This window comes from Culex quinquefasciatus, chromosome 3, assembly GCF_015732765.1.
Source record: "Culex quinquefasciatus strain JHB chromosome 3, VPISU_Cqui_1.0_pri_paternal, whole genome shotgun sequence".
Taxonomy (NCBI): domain Eukaryota; kingdom Metazoa; phylum Arthropoda; class Insecta; order Diptera; family Culicidae; genus Culex; species Culex quinquefasciatus.
This window is the reverse complement of record NC_051863.1, coordinates 84855170-84874542: the sequence shown is the minus strand read 5'-3', so window position 1 is coordinate 84874542 and position 19373 is coordinate 84855170. Positions and strand designations below refer to the sequence as shown.

The window sequence follows — 19373 nt, the reverse complement described above, 5'->3', positions numbered from 1 at the left end:
TACAAAGCTCAAAATGCACGGTCTAAGTAGTGTTGAAAGCAGTGCAGCACGATTGCACAAATTGACTTCAACCGGTCGTTCGGCGGCAAGCGCAAGCACTGCAGTTCCAGCTTCCTTGTTTCGTCTTTCTGGTACCAATCCGCTCGGTAGTCTAGCGTGGGTTTCTGTCACACACAGCTAAGCGTCGTCGGATTTTCCACGTTAAATCTCTTTATTTCTCGAGCGCGCGGGCTCTCTCAAGTAGTCGACTGTGCGGTATAAACATCAAGTTTTCTACTCGTCTTTACACACCACTGTTAGCCGTCGAGGAATTAACAACGTGCTGTGTCAGTACTTTTCGTGAGTGAGTGTTTTAAAATAATTTTCAAATAAACGCGTATCTGTGTAATCCTTGAGAATTTGGTGAAACTAAATAAAAAGCATGTTTGTTGCATTAAATAACAAAAACCAGCCAGTTTCTTAAACAAAATAAGTGATATGAGCCTGAGAGTTGAACAAAGCATAAATTAATAAATGTGCATACATAGGGAAAATGGAAATTAATTTACCAGAGAGTAACAAATCAACGTTAAGCTACTAGTGAACTAGTGCATTATGATGGAAAAGTTTTTCATCTTATGAAGCGAGAAGGAATTTTCCAAACTTGGTGTTAGAGCTGCAACGCAAGTGCTGTGTGTATTAACAATCTCACGTCTATAGTGTCACCAAATTCACAAATTTTTCATTTGAAAATTAAATTTTTCGAAACATTTTTTACATGGTTTATACTGCATCGTTTTAAACAAAATAGCCATGAATGAATGAATGAATAATTCTCATACCGCCGGCGGCTTGGTCCAGTTCACAGGTGTACGCTTGATTAAACAGTTCGTCATCTTATGTTCGTTTTAAACAAAATAGCCATCGAGATTTAATCTAGTTTTCCAAGTTACGACATTTTTCAAAAATCTCGCTTTGCTCTAGGCGGGAAAAATAACCTGCGTACAAAGAAGCGTTGATTTTACATTTTCCATTTAAACATTAATTTATATAACCCTTTGATACATTTACTTTTTACAATGATATTGTGATTTTAATGATAAATTCAAAATGTTATATTTCAAAATTATATATTCCTTCTTGAAAGTCACTGACATATGGCTATTAGGAAATAGTTAATTTACGTTTTTTATACAATGGAGCACCCGCAGTCGAGCAGTTTTTGATAGTTCGCTCCATAAGAATTACATTGTAGAAAAAAGCAAAAACTGCTCGAATGGAAATGCCCCATTATGATTTAAAGCTTTTCTAGAAAACGTGTACGTGTTTCTGAGGACACTGACGATCATGCTTCTCTTCGAATTGAGAATTCGCTGAATTTCCGGATTTCCGAATTACATGGGATCTTTTGAAAAAGTAAGCAAGGATTGATATAAAATTATAGCGAAAACCTTAAAAAACTGAAAAATATGAAATAAGAAATGGATGCTGTAGGAAAATAATATTTGGAAAAACTGCCAGTAAAATATAAAAAATGAAAGAAAAAAGGCATATAACATGAAAAGTAACGAGTTTAGTTGAGGAAAAGTACTCAAAATGATTTTTAAACCTGAAAATGACTGTTTATAAAAAGCTGAATACATTTTTCATTATTTTGTTAAGTCCATCAAACCACCTTTCTAAAGCTTATTGCTTCAAGGTGCCGCACGATATCTATCGTTCAGCTGCAGTAGTTTTTCAGAAAAAGGCAAATGTGCGTGTATTTTAGAGCGTCATTAGAAGGTCAGAGTAGCCCATACGAAGTCCCCAAATTTTCACAACGGCTTTATGTTACGCTTTGATGCCTAATTTAAGAAACACGATATGAGACAAGTTTCAAAAACCTATGACAATACTTTCCTCATCAAGTAGAGCAATAATTGTGGTTTTTTGTCTTGGTTATATTTTGAAGATTTTCAAAATTTTAAAAATGTCTCTCCAATTGTTAGTACAACTAATTTTGAGATATTTAAAGTCAGTTATTCTGCTTTAAAGTGTTAACGCAACGTTGTTCAATCTTGCAGTTGGGCTTACATTTGTTTAGCTTGTTTAGTAATTTTATTATTATTAACACAGTGTAACATTACAGTTTAAAAGCTTTTTGTTATATTTTTTATATATTATAGTTTAAAAGCTTTTTGTATATGATTTTAAAGTTGGTTATTGCTCTGTTCGGAGTAACATTTCAATGTATGTTTATAAAATATCATGAAACTAAGATCATCTATATGTATTAAACTGATTTCTGAATTTCCAACAATCATTTGGCTCATATAGTGTTATAAAACCGTACAGCTAGTGAAGCACGAGATTACAGCTTAAAACAAAAGACAAACAAACAATATCAACCTTACGAATCAACTCGAAAACATACGACTCCAAAGTCAAGGTCATTCCGGTACATGGCCGCTCTTCGCTGGATATTGTTAATTGGAACCCCCAACTGTACAGACAGAGTTTCCCCTCAGTTCTGTAATGGTATTTACTCGTGAATTTAGGTGATTGAAAAGGATGCCGGTTTAGTAATTGAATCAAATATAGATTTATTAACTGCAATTCAATTTGTCTTCATTGAAGAACAAGATATTCGTCAACACTTTAATTTTTTTATAGAGTTTGTATCTTTTTTAAAACGCAGTCTATTACTTGATGCTCGTCGTACCACTCTCGTTAAAGTATTTTTAAATATTTTTAAATTGTACTGAAAAGCTTTGTTATGCGAGTCAGTCCTCGATGAAAAATACATCATGACACTATTTGTACAATTATTTCTAGAGTTTTTTTTTGAAAAGGTTCTATAAGCTACTGCCTTTCATATGTTTATAGGACCTTTAAAAAAAACATTAGATTTGTTTGAAATAGTGCTTATTTTACCACTTTTGTGGTATGGATCATTCCAGGTCAACTGAGTACACTTTTGGACTCGACCTTCACCGATTTGGACCAAACTTGGAGGGAACGTTTATCTATCGATAGTTAACAGAAATCCCTAGTTTGGTGCTGATTGGACCATCCCTCTATTTTTGGCACCGCCCTCTTTTTTGGCGATTTTCTAAAAAACTTTTTTTTCTTTTAATCATAACTTTGCAACTATTTGAGCAAAAGACTTTCTACAGGTTGCATTTTATAGAAAATTGTCAAGAATTCGATAAAAATAAAATTTTAACCCTTAAATGCCCACTTATATTATATTTTATCGTTTTAAGTATAAAAACTCAGTTTTGACCAATTGCTTATATTTTTATTTGTTTTATTTTATCACCATCGTGTTTCCCGGACAATTTTACATAATAATCAATGTAGACTTCAAACTAAAATGAACTATTGACGAGATACAGCGATTTTACTGAAAAAAGTTTGAAAAAAACATGTAAACATTACGTCTGTTGTGTGCTATCTTGTGACAACGACCATTTAGTATTCGAAATAATAGATTTTTAAAGTTTGATGATAAATATTTTCAAAACTATGAATGCTAGAGCCAAACTTTTTGAAGCAATAGGTTCTTATACTATCGCTTAACAAACGCTTCATGTTTTAACTAATTTGGTTACACCAGTTAAAAGATACAGTAAATTATGTAAACAAAAATCTACACTCAAAGTCAGAAGTATCCCTCAAAAGGGTACTTTCAATCCTCAAAAAGGATACTTTCTATTTTTTTTAAGTTCACCCGGCGTCACCCTTTTAAAAGGGTATGTCAAATTCAGTACATTTTTCGATAGTTTTAAAGGGTGACGACGGGTGAACTTAGAAAGAATGCCACTACTTTGAGTGTAAAAGCACGTGTCACAAAGTGTGTTTCAAAAGTAAATTGTACTACGTGTCACAAGTGACAACAAACTTAATCAGTATTTTTTTTAAACAAAAGATTGCATTGCTTTAAGTGTGTATCAACATGAATTTGTGAAAAACAAGAAAAAATTTGCACATTTTTCAAAAACATGTATGACGTGTCACAAGCATCTTGTAGTGTTTGTTAAGCATCATTAACTCATTTTCGGCCAAAATGATCTATGTCACAAGATAGCACACAACAGACGATTAGTTGAGTTAAACTGCCACAGAATTCGCTTTGAAAATGCCGATCCCGATACTCTTCAAAGGTGTTTCTCTCATATGGAACAGAGCAAATTCTACTTTACTTAAAATTTGTCCAGGTTTTCGTAGATTAATACTGCTCACACGTTTGAAGATGAATAACTGCCGTTTTGTTTATATTTAGAAATGTTTTAGTAACAAATATTAAACGAATTTTCGCAAACATGACTCCTTGTACATATCATATGCAATTTCTAACGCGGATGGTAGCACTAGTGCACCAAAACATTGAATCAATTTCCCGGAGATTTGACAATATTTTCAACTTCTACTTTTGCACATGTTAGAAAACATTTCAACTAACATGACACGAAAACATTTTAGAAGTTTGATTTATTTAACGGCTTTTTTCAAATTGGTGCATTCTAGCACGCCTCAATTTTTAGGTTAGAAATTTGACAACTTGGCTGCACTGTTTTTAATTTTTTTCACGTGTGTCTCATTGAAAATGTGTGTGCGTGAGCGCTCGTGACGTCACGCTGTAAAACCTAATTGGGTCCTAAAATGAAGCTTAGATTGCTGATATTATTGTTTACAGCGATAAAGCTTATTTTTCTGAGTACAATGACCCTTTGTACGACCACAAAGAGTTTAAAATGGATTTTTAAATCAATTTTGAAAAATTAACCTCGCGGTCCTTCTTGACAGAAAAGCTCCTACTTGACAGCTCGTTCCAAGGGGACCATAGTTGATCCATCGGAAAAATGTTGTCTTGTCAAAAAAATTTTTGCATTAAAATGAAAAAAAAGTGATCAGAAATGGTTTTTTATCGTGTTTTTTACCGTTGTACATAAAAATTGACATAGGGCTTTAGTACCCAATTGGGCATGTGGAGAACAAAATTTCTCGAAGGCGATAAAATCAACAGTTTTGTGACAAATGAGTTTAAAACAGTACACATTTTGTTGCTTTGAATCTGGTCAAAAATATCAAAATATTTGGCTGCAACATTGTTAAAACAGCTGTCCCAATTCACCCCATGTTTCCCGATTCGCCCCAAATGACGGTGTTCAGAAAAACGTGTTAAGATCGATATTATCCACCAAGAATAAATTACAAATTGGATGGACTCTAAACCATATTGAAATTATGCCATTAAAATTCTGAACGTGTAGCTTCTGCCAAAAGCCCCATATTTACTTGAGAAGTTTTTTGCTGTATGTATGTAGTTCGCTTCAATAGCTCAGCTGACGTCATTCGCCGGTGAAGAGCGTTCTGGCTCAGGCTCTAAAGATCACTTCGGTTGAACAGCAAGATCAACCACTTTGTCGAAACGCGCCAATCAGCGCAGGATACATCAGAGAACATTAAAAGCAGACTGAACGACTCAAATGCTGCTTATTTCATCGTCAAACAGATTGAAACGTCGAACGTGTCACCGCACATCATCGTAAGACAGCCCACAGAAGGTTACGTTTACCAACTTTGACAAGAAGTAGAAAAATGGTCATCGACAAAGATATTGATTTGGAGGCTGGAGCAGCGGCACTCAAAGCATGGCTGATAACACAACCTCATCTTCCGCAGAATATTCGTAAGTACAATTAATTTTAAATAAGGTTTCTCATTCTACATTTAGCAAAAGACAAACTTTTATTGTATTAAGTGTCAGTAATAAGTTTTTTCAATTTGTTTTATTATTCAAGTTTAGTACAGCAAAACACGACTGATAAATATGCAAACTGTAGAAAAAAAATCTTGTTTGTGCACCTTACTTATTTTCTCTCGCTGTCCGCATCTAACCCAACTCCACATAAATTAAAATTGGATTTTGTGCCAGCCAAAATGCATTTCGGGGACTAAACTTGTTTAAAACTGGTTTAACATTCTGCCTTTCGCAGTTACGAGCTGAAACCCAAGGAAAACTTCTCTAATCGAGCTTGTGTGATTTTGGCTTTGAGGTTTCAAAACAAAAAGCATTTTGGTATGCTTCGAGCTGAACGAATGATCGATCGGCATCATGATTAAATTGTGAACCCTTGCCAAGTTGGTCAAAGTAAGGGTCAATGCTGAAAAGTGCAAGTTTGCTCACACAACTCAATTTTATAACTTTTTTAAAACTTCAATCATCGATTTCTAACTATATTTTTTGTTTGCTTTCCCGTTTTAACTCTGTATCCACTTGTCTTAGATCCCCTTTTACTGAAACGATATGTCCACTCAACAAAGGGCGACCTGGAGTATGCCAAAAAGATTTTCGTTCATGGATATACAATACGCCACAATAACCCACACATTTTTGGAAATCGTGATCCACTTGAGCCGAAAGTACAAAATGTTCTCAAGGCAATGTAAGTATTTAAAATTCTGTCAGTATTTATAATAACAATGTTGGCAACAATTAACTTTCCTCAAATCGTGACCTTGAACAAGTGATTTGTCGACCACATCGAACTAGCCAGAGGAAATGAATTAAACTCAGGGTCTGAAATGAAAACAGCGCCTCAATATAAAGTCGAGCACTGTAACAAATGGAAGCATCTCGAGCATTTGTGATGCATTATTCAAGGGCAAAGGAAACCATGATTCAATTCAATTCACTAAAAACCGTTTCATTTGGCCCTGGTTTGAATTTTAGTTAGTGTCTATCATCAAATTCACCTCATGCCTGGTAACATTTTAGGTTTTAAGTTGGATAATTGTTTCTGGATAAAAACTAAGTGCTGAATAGTGGTTCGCAAAACGGCCTAAATTTGGAACTGTCAAAGTGGAACCAATTTATTGATCGCCAAAAGTAAAGAGTATTGTAATGATCATTATTTTTTTGCAAGAATAATAAATGAGTGGCTTTTGAGGACCTGGAGTTGATGTCAAGAAATCTTAAGAAAGTTGAAGGCGAGAACGTATTTTGACATAGGACTATGTCTCTATTTACTATATTGGGGGGCCAGTTCAGAAATTCGATCCAAAGCGTCACTTTTAAGCGTTAAAAAAGGGGACATTTTGAACGCTTATATCTTTTTTCCCTGTGAATCAATACAGACGGTTGGACCACCAATCGAAAGAGGAAGACTTCAGCTATTGTTTAACTACATAGATAGTTTGACTAAACATAGTTAAAGCACTTAAAACATGCAATCAAAATGAGTAATTTTTCAGTACAAATCGGACAGATGACCAATCAGAGCGAGCGTATGCATTCGAGACCGCGCCCCTTTTGTGCCGTTCTCCGGCTCTGCCGCTATTTAAGCAGAAAATTTCGCAAAAGCAAGTCACTTTGGAACGAGCACTCGAACTGTGCGTCGGGCCGGCACGGAGCAGCAGCAGCAGCCAATAGAAGAAGAGGACCAGCAACCAGAAGGAAGAACCACCGGCAGCAGAAGGAGGAAATTCGAGCGAAGCGGACGGCGTGGAAGTCGCTATGATGCGGCGGTTCTCATGAAAAATGTCGAATGGTGGTGGAAAACCTGGAGTGGCCTCGAAGTAGGTTCCCTCGGGGCCTGGGGGACATTTACAGAACCATACTAGTTGTGGCAATATGGGTATCAAAATTAATGGTTTTGATACTGAACATAATAATGGCCATTTCGACAGTATTGGCCACAACCTGGAGTGGCCGGTACCCTCAAAGAAGGTTCCCCCGGGGCCTGAGGGGACATTTACAGAACCATACTAGTTGTGGCAATATGGGTATCAAAATTCATGGTTTTTGATACTGAACATAATAATGGCTATTTCGACAGTAGTGGCCACAACCTGGAATGGCCGGTGCCCTCAAAGAAGGTTCCCCCGGGGCCTGGGGGACATTTACAGAACCATACGAGTTGTGGCAATATGGGTATAAAAATTCATGGTTTTTGATACTGAACATGAAAATTTACATTCCGACAGTAGTGGCCACAACCTTGAGTGGCCGGTGATCTCAAAGCAGGTTCCCCCGGGGCCAGAGGGTCTTTTACAGAACCATACGAGTTGTGGCAATATGGGTATCAAAATTCATGGTTTTTGATACTGAACATAATAATGGCCATTTCAACAGTAGTGGCCATAATATGAAGTGGCTGGTGCCCTCAAAGAAGGTTCCCCCGGGGCCTGGGGGACATTTACAGAACCATACGAGTTGTGGCAATATGGGTATAAAAATTCATGGTTTTTGATACTGAACATGGAAATTTACATTCCGACAGTAGTGGCCACAACCTTGAGTGGCCGGTGATCTCAAAGCAGGTTCCCCCGGGGCCCAGAGGGTCTTTTACAGAACCATACGAGTTGTGGCAATATGGGTATCAAAATTCATGGTTTTTGATACTGAACATGAAAATTGACATTTCGACCGTAGTGGCCACAACCTGGAGTTGTCGGTGCCCTCATGGAAGGTTCACCTTGGGAGAACATTTATGACAATTTTGCCTACAAATCTATGAAACAAAATAAAATAATCTTATTCCAGATTTCACTAGCAATCCAACAACACATTCAAATTGTTTGGTCCTATGTCTTTCGGTTATGTCTCTGACATACCATCTTGAACTTTTTTTATAATTATGAATGGAAGTTGTTTATGGATTCGATGCGGTTGTGTCCATCCAGGAGCTGTCTTTATTGTTTGATTCCGTTTTAAAATCTAATTTAGTGAAAATCTTCTCTGTTTGATGGATCAGCTTCGCTAGAATTAGCGATGTTTTTATCGCTGGACCAGGAAGAGCTCCAGGAATCAGCCAGGGAATTTACCTGCGACATCGCAGAATGAAACTCTCACGCAGTTTTTCGTCACCAGTAAAAAAGAAAAATCTCTTTTAACCGATCGAAACGCGACCATTTTCCTGCAAAAAATGTCTAAAACTAGACAAACTAAAACACAAGGGGCTGGAAACTCTAATATTACTTAGGAATACTTGGTATACTAACGATATTCCAGTATACTTGTTAGTATACTAACCGAAAAGCAGTAAACTGTTAGTATATTATGATACTCTCAGTATATTGGTAAGTATACTGGCGATATGTAAAGAAAATAATAAGTATACTTACATATATTTTGATATACTGGTTAACATAATAATTATAGCCCTAAGAGTTTCCAACCCCTTGGTAAAACACATACAACTGATTATAAAACAGCTCATTTGCCAGAAAGAAAAAAGTCATGCTTGTGCTTGAACAGCCTCCTATTTTGTAGGAATCTATGACATTTCCCCGAAACCCACATTCCCGAAGAGACATTTCCCCGAATGCCACATCTCCGAAAAGACACTTTCCCGAAATGTCATTTACCCGAAAATCATTTCCCCGAATGGCGACTTCATCATTTGAAAATCATTTTCCCGAATGACCATATCCCCGAACGGCCATTTTCCCGAACGCCACTTCAATAAAGTATCATGTCCACGTTTGAACGTTCAAAAATTCCGAGCTTCACTTGAATTTTGAATATTCAAATTGATGTAAGTGTGACAACTGGCCAAAGGTATTTCAGGCCAGAACGTGTTTGACACACGTTCAGGCCCGACTACCGCAAAAATTTGTAATTATTACTCGGGACCTTGGCAACCAAAATCAACCAAACTTCGGGACAATGCACAGAATGGTCAACCAAACAAAACGTGTTTGGCTCTATTTTTCGTTTATTCAAGGCCAGACATTAAAACGCGTTTTTTCGGAACGTCAAAAAGCGACAAACGACAAGATAACACAACAACGTCAATTTGATACATTGATCATTTCACAAAAATGCATTTAGTTTAAAATCAGTCCAGACTCGATTATCCGAAGGCCTTGTCAAAAGTTCACTTCGGATAATTGAATAATAAACATTTTTTTAGTCGTCTTTTTTGTTTTGCTGTCGAGCTCAAGTATAGCCCCTAAACTACTTTAAAGTGATTTAGTTATTTTAAATCTAAAATGGTGGTGATGAAATATTAAAATAATGCATTTTGTAATACAATAATCAACTATTTAGATTTGATTAAAAAGGGTTGGTTGCAGAACTTGAATTGGACGTAATAAAAATTTAAAAAAAAAAATGTTCAAGGCCTTCATCCAGCCAAAATTGATAAAGACGAATCAGTTCAGTTAAACAATATCTAGAACAAACTGAATCCTGCGCATCGAGTCGTCGCATAAAGCTATCGTTGCTGTTCAATCCTTACCACGTAGGGGAACTATACCCTTTCTCAGCCTATTTCTATTATCAGCCTATCAGCACTTTGATCATGAATTACAGCTTAAATAAAGTGTTTTTGACTGTTTCAAAGCATTGTTGATACATCTGAAATGTTGATTTAATAGCGGAAAACGGCAAAAGTGATGAGAATTGGTCGAACGGCTCAGTGTGATTAAAATGGGTATATTTCCCCTAGATACCGTTTTGGAAAATTGTCCTTTGCTGAAAATTGCCGCTACAAAAAATAAAACTTTTTTTTTATGGAACGTGGATAATCTCAATACCCCGCACTCTTGAAGTGTCCGCGTGATTTATGAATGGCCTTCTAGAGAATTTAATATTAAGGTCATACTTTTATTTAAAAAAAATCCCTAAATAACAATTTAGTTTATACTTAGGTTATCATTCAGGAAAAATGATTTTTCGGAGAAGTAAACATTCTGGTTTATGTAAATTAGGGAAAACGACAGTTCGGTAAAATGGCCATTCAGGTAAATGACATTCGGGGATATGGAATTTTCGGGAAAATGATTTTCGGGGATGTGGAATTTTCGGGAAAATGATTTTCGGGGAAGTGGCACTTTCGGGGAAATGATTTTTGGGGATGTGGAATTTTCGGGGAAATGATTTTCTGGGATGTGGAATTTTCGGGGAAATGATTTTCGGGGATATGGGATTCGGGAAAGTGGGATTCGGGGATAAGGGATAAAACCATTTTGTAGATGTAAACAAAGAGGGATCATTCGAAAATCATGTTACGCATTCTCTCTATTAATCACCCAGGATAAAATTATTATGAAAAATAATTATTTGAAGCATGAAGCAGAATTCAAAGCTGAGTGAAAAAAAATAAGTCAATTTATGTGTATTTATTCTATTTTTTATAATGAACAATGGATGTAAGATAAAAAACGTGTTGCATTTATACATTGCAACGTTCCAGATTTGTAGGGTCAAAATGTCAAAATGTTTACTCACCCTTTTCTCGTGAAATTAAGATAGCATTTTACAACTTTAGTAAGCAGGGAAGGGAAGATTTACAACGCAAAAGCATCACACAGGTACAAGCTGTAGCATCTGCGAAGTAATCACATCGTAATAAAGAAACTGCCTAGCTGCCAGGTTGACGAACCTTTAAGAAAAAATGTATGCACAGCTTCGACAACTGGCTAGTAGGTATAGTAGTAGCGACGTATTATGACTTAGTCATCATAAAAATGTCGTTTAGCTGTATTTTCTCGTGCCTGGGGTTGTGTAACACGTAGATGCTGTGTCTAATCAAATATGGGACATTACACAATTTTTCTGTTCACTCAACTCGAATTATCAGCGAACAATGTTCAGTGTTTCACTGTAAAACTTGTTTACACTACAGACACTTGAGTTAAGAGTAGTTTTCAGTTGCAAACAATAATGGCCTTTTTCATTCCTTCAGCGACATGGTGCCTTTGCCTGCGGTTGAGACAAGCGAAGACAAGTTTGTGTTTTTCCGTTTAGTTGATTGCGATCCAGAAAAGGTACGCTTCAAGAAGTGGTTGAATGTTAAAAAGTCCTAAAAATATGTTTTCTCTAGTTCCATTTCAACGACGTGATACGGACATTTTTTATAATCGCTGACAGTCGCATGGTTCAGCCGGATATTCCGATGAATGACGGAGGTGATATTCCAATTTTCGATATGAATGGCTTCACGTTGCGACACCTGACCAAGGTCGTCTTATCGACATTGAGTTTACATGAAATACGCCCAGGTAAGAATTCAACTCGAGCCATCAATAACTGTCATCGTAAATTATATTGAGCCGAGGGGTCGTTGAGATCAGGTAGCATAGACTATGTTTCAAAACAGATATCGAGTTTTTTTAAGTTGAGGCTTCTCAACAGTCTACAAGTCATACAGCCAAAGTAACGCTTTGTCTTGAATATTAGTCTGTGCATAAATGATTTTCCTCAAACAAATTGAACTCATCAGAATGCTGTATTACCGATAATTTCCAGGAAGCGCATCCAGTCAGGCTAAAGGCAATACACGTGATCAATTGCACCCCGTTTTTAGACAAAGTGATGTACGTGGTGAAACCGTTCATGAAGAAGAAAGTTGCAGAAATGGTAACATCTCGAGTACACAGAAAAAAATCAATTCCCGTAATCGTGAATTAAGTTCACGAATGTGAGATCCACGAAGGAATTTATTCATGAGTATGGTGCATTTGCACCATAAACGTGAATATATTCCTTCGTGGTTCTCATAATCGACTTCACGGTTTCGAGAATTGATTTTTTCTGTGTAAATGTTTTGTATCGTTTTCAAACTTTTACAATAAATTTGATATTCTAGCTTCATTTTCACTTGCCCAACTCGGAAGCACTTTACGAGCACGTGCCACGTGAGGTTATCTTTCAAAATTTTGACGAAATTGCCAAGCAGAAGGCCGATTGGTTCAAACGTCTTGAATCGCTGAGGTGAGTAATCTAAAACAGCTAAACTTGTGCTAGCCTAGTTGCCATCATCGCCGCCGGACAAACGAAATTAATGCTGATCGAAGCTGAGTTACGTGTATGGTTGAGCGTTGCCAACCTTCGCTCTGATTTTCCCTGCATCTCAGCGGAGCAAAAATGAAACTAGTTCGGACTTTGCTAAAACAAGCTAAGAGTGACGACTAAAGACTCTCTAGTGCTTACTAAATCTGCTGTAACGAATTGTTGTAACACCGGTCGCCCCTATGATGGAGCCGGAACACACTTGGAATGTCGTCAGAAGGGTGAACGAATCATTAGAATTTGCAAGTTTTTACGCACGGAGAAACCGATTCACTATAAGAAACGTTGGGTAGAGTATAGTCATCAATGAGACATCTTTGGATTGAATTTAGGTTTTTAAGTTTTTTTTTCATCTGTTTTAATTTTTTGGTGATGTTTTGTAGCAGTGGATTTATCACAAATACAGTATGTAAAAAAGTATTTACACCCCTTGGGCACTATGCACATTTTGTATCTAATCTAATCTAATCAGACCCTAGCGCAGCCAATCTTTCGAAGGGATCCTGGAGAGTGCCTTAGGTTAGATGACGCCTAGCACTCTTCTTGTCATTTATTAACATTTGTAGTGCGCCATTGCATTAGAATGCATTGAAACATCACAAACGTTAAAGCGGCCAGGCCTACTGCGTAAAGCCGTTTCGCAGAGATGACTCGTAATTGGGTTGAGTTTGAGCACTGAGTGTTCGAACAACAACACAATTCTGAATCAACAGGGGAGGAAGAAGCGTGGGGACACACCACCATACGCTCCGAGATTTTGGTAATATTCGTTGGGAGCACCATGCTAAGAAGGTTTGGTACTCCGGGACCCTCTGGGATGGGACATTGTATTTCCACGAATGCCCTGGACACTATTTGCCGTGGTTATAGCGCCACAACTCGCTCTATGTAACAGTATTCCTAATTCTAGTCTACGCTCACCAAGTCGTCATGGCCTAGTGGTTAGCATTTTTGCTAACCAATCCAAATGACGGAGGATCGAACCCCGCCTCGAGCGACTTTGATTTTTCGTTCATATTCATCATTTCAATTTTCTGTGTTCTTAACTTTCTCGTTGGGAACAGATGGGCATCGAACCCAGAACCATTCGCTTACAAAGTGAACACCGTAACCAGTCAGCCACGGTTGCTCCCCTTGGGCACTATGCACATTTTGTATGTAAAAAAAGTATTTACAAACCCAAAGGAAAAATATATATCAAAATCTGCAACAGTGGATTGCTGCAGGAAAAGTTACATTTTATAACAGTTTTTTGCAGCAAGCTCATAGAACAATTTTGTCTGCGCTCTGCAGATCTCACCAACTTATATAATGCTGGCGCGTCCTCGAGCAACACTCCAGAGAGAAGAATATGTTGGAGCTTTATCCCACACAATGGAGCATCTCCATTCGAGCAGTTTTTGCTTTTTTCTTCAATGTATTCCTCATGGGAGAACGGAGCATTTCCATTCGAGCAGTTTTTGCTTTTATCTACAATGTATTTCTTATGGAGCGAACTGTCAAAAACTGCTCGACTGCGGGTGCTCCACTGTCATTTCTACCACTCGAATCGGATGCTCCATTCATCCAGCGTCCATGGCGCGGTGGAAGCGTGTCGGGTCGTTCTGTTCCTCTGTTCAGATTTTTTTTCTGCAAAACAATCAAACAGCCGTCGGTAATGTCGATAATGGAGTACCCGCAGTCGAGCAGTTTTTGACAGTTTGGAGCGAACTATACATTGTTTACATTGTAATGGAGCACTTCCATTCGAGCAGTTTTTGCTTTTTTCTACAATGTATTTTTTATGGAGCGAACTGTCAAAAGTTGCTCGACTGCGGGTGCTCCATTCTAGATAAATATGTAGATAAATACTTGTAGAAAAAAGCAAAAACTGCTCGAATGGAAGTGCTCCATTGTCGGAAACGGGCAAAAATGCCATATCCCTATCCAGGTTTTTGAACGAAAATGGCGTTCGAATGATGAACGCCCGAAATGTCAAAATCACGCGGTGATACCAATATTAAGAAAAAAGTGTACCATGCCATGACAGCCACATTTTTTTCTAATGTTGGTACTACTGCGCGATTTTGACATTTCGGGCGTTCATCATTCGAACGCCATTTTCGTTCAAACCTGGATAGGATATGGCATTTTGCCCGTTTCCGACAATGGAGCACTTCCATTCGAGCAGTTTTTGCTTTTTTCTACAAGTATTTATCTACATATTTAAAAACCTGGATAGCGCAAAAAATGCATGAGGAAAGATTTCGTGCAGAATCTGATAATAATAATACTGCGTAATACTGAATGTTTGGCCTTTTTGAAATGTTAGTCTTGATTTGAAAATTTTGAAAATATTGTTTTCGAAAAGATCGGAAAATTTCACGAATGTTTCATATTTTAACATTGAAAATCGGACCATTAGTTGCTGAGATATCGACATTGAAAAATGGTGGGCTGTTTGTGTGAGACTTAGAAAACATCAATTTTCCTGTTTTTAAACCTTTGCATTGCAATCTTTCAGCAACTAAAGGTCGTATTAACAAAGTCCGAAGCAGCAAAATATAGAGAATTTTCTCAGCTTTTCAAAAATATTTTTTTCAAAAGTGGGCAAACATGTGCACTAATTTAAAAAAAATGAAAAACTGCGACTATTTTCAAAAAAGTTATATAAAAATGGCTATAACTTGAAAACGGTTACATAAAAATGGCTATAACTTGAAAACGGTGCACTTTATCAAAATAGCATAGCATAGCATTGGTGTCTACCCGTAGCTGCTACTTCGTTATTGACCAGGACCCCCAAACATTGCTCCGTGGACCACAGATGAAAAGTAGGAACCAATCATCACCCCTTCGCAATTTTCAAACGTCCCTATCGTGCTGATCAATACCGACGCCGGTCACGACCAGTGGTAAGACACGGGGAAGTGGATGGGAATGTTAGTCCGATACTTGAGTGATGGGACCGCCAAATCGACTGCGTCTCCGACAAAGTATCACATGAGTTTTGAGGGGTTAGTAAGATGGGTATGAGGTCAGGATTCACTGTGGTAGGTGATGCGACCATGAGCAACTTGTTTATCGGTTGAAATTTTAAAAATCTTAGGCAGCCGGCTGCGAAAAGATACCTATCTAAGGATTTAAATATAGTATTAATTCGACCGCGATTCTCCAGAAATTCTCCGTCAGCGTCCCTTCCGATCAACGGTGATGTAGGAAGGGCTTCATTCAAAAAATTATTTTATATCATAAGCCTTAAAACATATCCGTCGACGTGCCTTCCGATCCTCGATGATATAGAAAGGACTTAATCCAGCATAACGACTTGCTTGTCTCGAAAAAAAAAGAATTCGGATCGTTTCTATCGAAAACTATGTAAAGAGACCAAAAATAAACTCATTGGCCAACGAACGCGCGAACTAAAAATAAAGAAAAAAGAAGAAGAAGAAGACCAATCACCCCATGCACACAAACAACGACACAAAAGAGATGAAAACAACACGAATCAGAAGAAATCCAATCACCCCATGTACACAAATAGCGACACAAAAGAGATGGAAAATAACACGAAAAAACAGGACTGAGCGTCCACACAGGCAACGCACTACCAATAATGACCAATCACCCCATGCACTCGAACAGCGACATAAAAGAGACGGAAAATAACACGAAAAAACAGGACTGAGCGTCCACACAGGCACCGCACTACTGATGCCATTATTTAATTATAATGACCAATCACCCCATGCACTCGAACAGCGACACAAAAGAGACGGAAAATAACACGAAAAAACAGGACTGAGCGTCCACACAGGCACCGCACTACCGATGCCATTATTTAATTATAATGACCAATCACCCCATGCACTCGAACAGCGACACAAAAGAGACGGAAAATAACACGAAAAAACAGGACTGAGCGTCCACACAGGCACCGCACTACTGATGCCATTATTTAATTATAATGACCAATCACCCCATGCACTCGAACAGCGACACAAAAGAGACGGAAAATAACACGAAAAAACAGGACTGAGCGTCCACACAGGCACCGCACTACTGATGCCATTATTTAATTATAATGACCAATCACCCCATGCACTCGAACAGCGACACAAAAGAGACGGAAAATAACAAGGGGTTTCCAGCATCGTGGCAGACTGGTCACTAATCCGGAATTACTTGGAATTTGAGCAAGTAATTCTGTAATTCCGGATTTACTGAGTAATTCCAGAGTAATCCTGGTAATTCCTAATAATCCCAGTAATCCTGGTAATTCCATGATTCTTGTTTGTGAAAACATACTTCAGAAAATAATAAAATAATAAAAAATAACTGTTTAAAAGATAATTTCGATAAACTTTTTATAATTCTATTTATTGCCTATTAATTTTCATGTATGAAACCAAAGTTACAGCTAGTACGGGATCATTCGGATTTTGAGTAAGTAATTCAGTAATTCCAGAATTACTCCGCAATTCTGCAGTAATTCCTATAATTCTGGAATTACCTAGTAATTCCGTAGTAATTTGAGTAATTCCATAGTTACTCAGTAATTCGTGTATTTTCCATTAATTCAAGTAACTGAGTCGCGTGGTGTTCGTCGGGGAGATCGGTTGAAAAATCGACGCGCGAGAATCCGCGAGAAAGTGATAGAAGATTCTGGAATTCATTGAAAAAGTGTCGCGTGGTGGCCTTGGGAGTTTGGCCCTCAGTCGTGTGGTGTTCGTGGGGGAGATCGGTTGAAGAATCGACGCGCGAGAATCCGCGAGAAAGTGATAGAAGATTCTGGAGTTCATTGAAAAAGTGTCGCGTGGTGGCCTTGGGAGTTTGGCCCTCAGTCGTGTGGTGTTCGTGGGGGAGATCGGTTGAAGAATCGACGCGCGAGAATCCGCGAGAAAGTGATAGAAGATTCTGGAGTTCATTGAAAAAGTGTCGTGTGGTGGTCTTGGGAGTTTGGCCCTCAGTCGCGTGATGTTCGTCGGGAGATCGGTTGAAAAATCGACGCGCGAGAATCCGCGAGAAAGTGATAGAAGATTCTGGAATTCATTGAAAAAGTGTCGCGTGGTGGCCTTGGGAGTTTGGCCCTCAGTCGCGTGGTGTTCGTCGGGGAGATCGGTTGAAAAATCGACGCGCGAGAATCCGCGAGAAAGTGATAGAAGATTCTGGAGTTCATTGAAAAAGTGTCGCGTGGTGGCCTTGGGAGTTTGGCCCTCAGTCGCGTGGTGTTCGTCGGGGAGATCGGTTGAAAAATCGACGCGCGAGAATCCGCGAGAAAGTGATAGAAGATTCTGGAATTCATTGAAAAAGTGTCGCGTGGTGGCCTTGGGAGTTTGGCCCTCAGTCGCGTGGTGTTCGTCGGGGAGATCGGTTGAAGAATCGACGCGCGAGAATCCGCGAGAAAGTGATAGAAGATTCTGGAATTCATTGAAAAAGTGTCGCGTGGTGGCCTTGGGAGTTTGGCCCTCAGTCGTGTGGTGTTCGTGGGGGAGATCGGTTGAAGAATCGACGCGCGAGAATCCGCGAGAAGTGATAGTTCTGGAATTCATTGAAAAAGTGTCGTGTGGTCTTGGGAGTTTGGCCCTCAGTCGCGTGGTGTTCGTCGGGAGATCGGTTGAAAATCGACGCGCGAGAATCCGCGAGAAAGTGATAGAAATTCTGGAATTCATTGAAAAAGTGTCGCGTGGTGGCCTTGGGAGTTTGGCCCTCAGTCGCGTGGTGTTCGTCGGGAGATCGGTTGAAAAATCGACGCGCGAGAATCCGCGAGAAAGTGATAGAAGATTCTGGAGTTCATTGAAAAAGTGTCGCGTGGTGGCCTTGGGAGTTTGGCCCTCAGTCGCGTGGTGTTCGTCGGGGAGATCGGTTGAAAAATCGACGCGCGAGAATCCGCGAGAAAGTGATAGAAGATTCTGGAATTCATTGAAAAAGTGTCGCGTGGTGGCCTTGGGAGTTTGGCCCTCAGTCGTGTGGTGTTCGTGGGGGAGATCGGTTGAAGAATCGACGCGCGAGAATCCGCGAGAAAGTGATAGAATATTCTGGAATTCATTGAAAAAAGTGTCGTGTGGTGGTCTTGGGAGTTTGGCCCTCAGTCGCGTGGTGTTCGTCGGGGAGATCGGTTGAAGAATCGACGCGCGAGAATCCGCGAGAAAGTGATTGAAGATTCTTGAATTTATTGATAGAAGGCTTCGCGTCGTCGTGTATATATTTTCTTTCTGTTGTTGAGCCGGTTGTTCGCGGTCCGGACTGGGTAAATTCGTGGGAAGATTGTTGCAAAGAAGTCATGCGCGAAGAATTTCATTAAATCGATTGAAACAGTTCGGTGTATCAGCACTATTTGAGGTTTACATGATAACGAATAATACGTTGCTAAAAATTTAATTTTGTTTTGAAAGCCCATCCCTTAGCATCGTGGCTCGGATGGCACGACGACGGATCTATTTTAAATTGTACGTTACCGAATAATGCGTTAATTCAAATTTCATTTCGTGTTGAAAGCCCATCCCAAAGCATCGTTGCTCGGATGGCACGCCGGCGGTAAAAAGTAAAAAAATACGCGAATGATAAGTCCTTCTCATAGCGTCGAAGCTCAGAAGGCAACGATTATGGTTCACAGTTCACATTCTGGTCA

The 19373-nt window shown here is 38.8% G+C and overlaps 1 protein-coding gene across 1 annotated transcript in view; it reads left to right on the top strand.

Annotated features, from left to right (window-relative positions):
- The first annotated feature begins 226 nt into the window (after positions 1 to 226).
- Positions 227 to 19373, top strand: part of LOC6041883 (alpha-tocopherol transfer protein) — a 30652-nt gene continuing 11505 nt past the window's right edge. The window contains 8 exon segments of the mRNA XM_038263898.1: positions 227 to 343; positions 5477 to 5653; positions 6251 to 6410; positions 11658 to 11739; positions 11796 to 11950; positions 11952 to 11973; positions 12221 to 12331; positions 12561 to 12685. Of these exon segments, the coding sequence (XP_038119826.1) occupies positions 5563 to 5653; positions 6251 to 6410; positions 11658 to 11739; positions 11796 to 11950; positions 11952 to 11973; positions 12221 to 12331; positions 12561 to 12685 (746 nt within the window). The 5' untranslated portion in view covers positions 227 to 343; positions 5477 to 5562.